Raw genomic sequence first — 3,572 nt, 5'->3', positions numbered from 1 at the left:
TACCACACCCAGCTAATTTTTTTGATTTATTGTAGAGATGAGGTCTCACCAAGTTGCCCAGGCGGGTCTCAAACCCACGGGCTCAGGATATCCACTCATCTCAGCCTCCCAAAGGCACGAGATTACAGGCTGAGCCACCGAGCCCGGCTTCAAGCCTAGCTCTTTAGATGTCAACTCCATATACCACCCGCGAAAATTGAACCCATAAATTGTCTTTTTGTTTTAGTCAACCACAGTTGGTTTCCATTGCTCGCATCTAGAGAGTCCTAACAAATACAATTATATAGTAACTACACATCCTGGCTTACCTAGAGCAATCCCAGTTTATGCCTGTTGCCCCAGTGTTACATCAGGTTTAACACTGATCCTGAATTTTTCCTTTCATAATTAAGTTTTATTAATAACAGTGAAAATAAACCAAGATGGATTTGGAAGATTTCTACCTTCTGCCATGCTTGTCTAGTGGCACTGAAGTGAGTCCTCACTTTAACAGGCAGTTAAATCCAAAAGAAAAACACCACACACATTCATAATTATATACATAAAGTATTATTCATATACATAAAGAAATGATGTCAAAATAGGTTAAATTTGTTCTCAGTCTACCATGCTTAACAAGGCAAGAAAGAATGATACGTTCTTGAAACAAGATATTCAAAAATAGCTTAAGTTGGATATCTGAAATATAAACATGTTGGCTCTCTGATGATGCCAGATAAGTGTTTGGCAAAAAAAAAGCATATTGCTACAAAACACCTGGGTTCCAAAAAAGGATCACTGAGACAACTAACAACTAATTTCAGATTGTTGTCTTCATTCCAAGAGCCACCAAACCAATTTTCTTTAGACAGTCTGGGCGGGTCAGGGCTGAGATGGTGTCAATATGTAGTCTGCCAGTGATGTCGGTAAATAAGATAGAGGGATGAGGAAAAACTGAGCATCCCAGCCAGCTGAATATCGAGTGCGGGGATGCACAGATGTCAGAGCATGCTCCATGCAGTCAGTGACCAGGTTCAGGTTTGTGCTACACTTCAACAACCCTTGTCTGATGCGCTTGCAAGCTGTACATAAAAAGAAATATTGGTCACTAATCTTATTCCTTACATTTTTAAGATCCTGTTACATGCAGTCACAGAAGTCTTTTTTTTTTTTTGAGTTGGAGTCTCATTCCATCACCCAGGCTGGAGTGCCATGGCACACTCATGGCCATCCCAGCTTCAACCTGCTGGGCTCTGGTGATCCTTCTGCCTCAGCCTTCCAAGTAGCTGGAACTACAGGCTCGTGCTACCACACCGGCTAATTTTTTATTTATTGTAGACATGAAGTCTCGCCAAGTCGCCCAGGCTGCTCTCGAACCTGCGGGCTCTGGCAATCCACTTACCTCGGCCTCCCAAAGTGCTGGGATTACAAGCGTGAGCCACCACACCCAGTTATTTCATTTATTTTAAATAATTTTAACTCAATTCTGTTACTAGAAAATGTTTAAGTATGTTTGGAACAACATAGTTATGTGAAGCTATTTTTTTCAGTTGACTATTTATAAACATCCTAATCAATATACAATTCATACATCATAAAATTTAATAATTTAAAGTGCACAAATCAATAATTTTGAGTATATTCAAAGTTGTATGACCCAAGTCTAAGTTTAAAATGTTCTACATTTAGAACATTTTCAGCATCCAAAAAAGAAACCCTGTACCCATTCCCATTTATCTCCAATTCCCCCAATTTAGGCAACCACTAATCCACTTTCTATCTCTATGGATATGCCTTTTCTGGACATTTTATATTGATGGAATTATATGTTGTGAGCCAGGCGCAGTGGCTCATGCTTGTAATCCCAGCACTTTGAGAGGCAGAGGCAAGAAGATTGCCTGAGCCCAGGGGTTCAAAACCAGTCAGGACAACATGGCAAGACCTCGTCTCTACAATAAATAAATAAATAAATCAGCTAGGAGTGGTGGCACATGCCTTTGGTTCCAGCTACTTGGAAGGCTGAGGTGGAAGGATCACCTGAACCCAGCAGATCACTGTAGTGGCCGTGAGCATGGCACTGCACTCTAGCCTAAGCGACAGAGTGAGATTCCAACTCAGAAAAAGACCGGGCTCAATGACTCAGCTTGTAATCCCAGCACTTTGGGAGGTCGAGGCAAGTAGCTTGCCTGAGTCCGTAGCTTTGAGACCAGCCCAGGAAACTTGGAATGAGACCTTTTCTCTACAATAAATAAATTTTTTAAATGAGCCAGGTGTGGCAGCGCGTGCCTGTAGTTCCAGCTATTTGGGAGGCTGAGGCAGAAGGATCACCGGAGCCCAGCAGGTTGACACTAGGGTGGCCATGAGTGTGCCACTGCACTCCAGCCTGGGCGACAGAATGAGACTCCAACTCAAAAAAATAAAATAAAGTAAAATAAAATAAAAAAGAATTATATGTTATGGTGCTTTGTGATTGACTTCTTTCACTGACCAAAATGTTTTCACAGTTCCTTTATGTTGTAGGAGGTATCAGTACTTCATTCTTTTTTATCGCCAAATAACATTCCCATGTATGTCTACATCATGTTTTATTTATGCAGTCATCGGTTGATGGATGTTTGGGTTGTTTCCGTTTTGGGGTTATTGTGAATAATTCTGCTGGCAACTGTAAATATTATTAAATCTAAATAATACAAATGTAGTATTTTCTAGGAAAATTTAGCATCCATATTGACAGGAGCTATAAGCATAGACGATGAAGACTGCACTTTACTTGAACAGACATCTCACACACAAACCCTGCCAAACCACCAAGGTGTACCCTCTCTCAAGACCCGGAGGTTCCATGCCTGTGAGCATATAATACCTCCTAGTGCTCAGATGGCCGGGCACACAGGTGACAGGGTAGGGAAGAGGCTGGCTCTAGGCTGTCTACATGTCCCCTACCTCAACCACAACAGTCATCACACCAAACCAACCATGAGGACCCTGGGGACTTCCTGACCTCCTTCTGTTCTGGGAAAGTGTTATTAACAAGCTATGTCCTCAGAGGAACTGCCAATCATTGTCCACCAACCCTCTCTTCCCCTTCTCATGCAAGGGTACACACTATTCCTATCAAAAGGAGAAAACTTACCGGCATCAAAGTATTGCTGTCCATAGGCCTCCTTGATGTGCACAGGGGCTTCCTCCCAGGACTGCTGCACACTCTCTAAGGACCGCTTCAAGTCTGTTATTCCTGTTCTGAAGCTGCCAGGTTCAATTATGCTGATTTTCACTCCGAAGTGTTTAAGCTCACGCCTGAAATAAAAACCCTTCAGTCAATTCCTTTGATTGAAAGACACCATCATTTCAATGCTCTGAAGAAGAGAAAAACAAAGCAAAAAAGATTATTTAAAATACTTTTACTAGTCCAGGTGCGGTGGCTCACACCTATAATCCCAGCACTTTGGGAGCCCGAGGTAAGAGGATTGCCTGAGCACCCGGGTTCGAGACCAGTCTGGGCAACTTGGCAAGACCTCATCTCTACAAAAATCAAAAAATTAAACCGGGCTCGGTGGCTCAGCCTGTAATCCCGCGCCTTTGGGAGGCTGAGG

General features: G+C 42.6%; 1 protein-coding gene across 1 annotated transcript in view; it reads right to left on the bottom strand.

Annotated features, from left to right (window-relative positions):
• Positions 1 to 861: 861 nt before the first annotated feature.
• Positions 862 to 3,572, bottom strand: part of HSD17B6 (hydroxysteroid 17-beta dehydrogenase 6) — a 12,653-nt gene continuing 9,942 nt past the window's right edge. Inside the window, exons 3-4 of the mRNA XM_008072568.2 lie at positions 3,113 to 3,276; positions 862 to 1,061 (exon numbers count right to left, since the gene is read on the bottom strand). Coding sequence (XP_008070759.1) covers positions 862 to 1,061; positions 3,113 to 3,276 — 364 coding nt within the window. The remainder of the gene's footprint in view (positions 1,062 to 3,112; positions 3,277 to 3,572) is intronic.

The sequence above is a fragment of the Carlito syrichta genome, unplaced genomic scaffold, assembly GCF_000164805.1.
Source record: "Carlito syrichta isolate Samal-C Ts95f unplaced genomic scaffold, Tarsius_syrichta-2.0.1 Scaffold315337, whole genome shotgun sequence".
Lineage (NCBI taxonomy): Eukaryota > Metazoa > Chordata > Mammalia > Primates > Tarsiidae > Carlito > Carlito syrichta.
The sequence above is the reverse complement of the archived record's forward strand: the minus strand, read 5'-3'. Positions and strand labels throughout refer to the sequence as shown.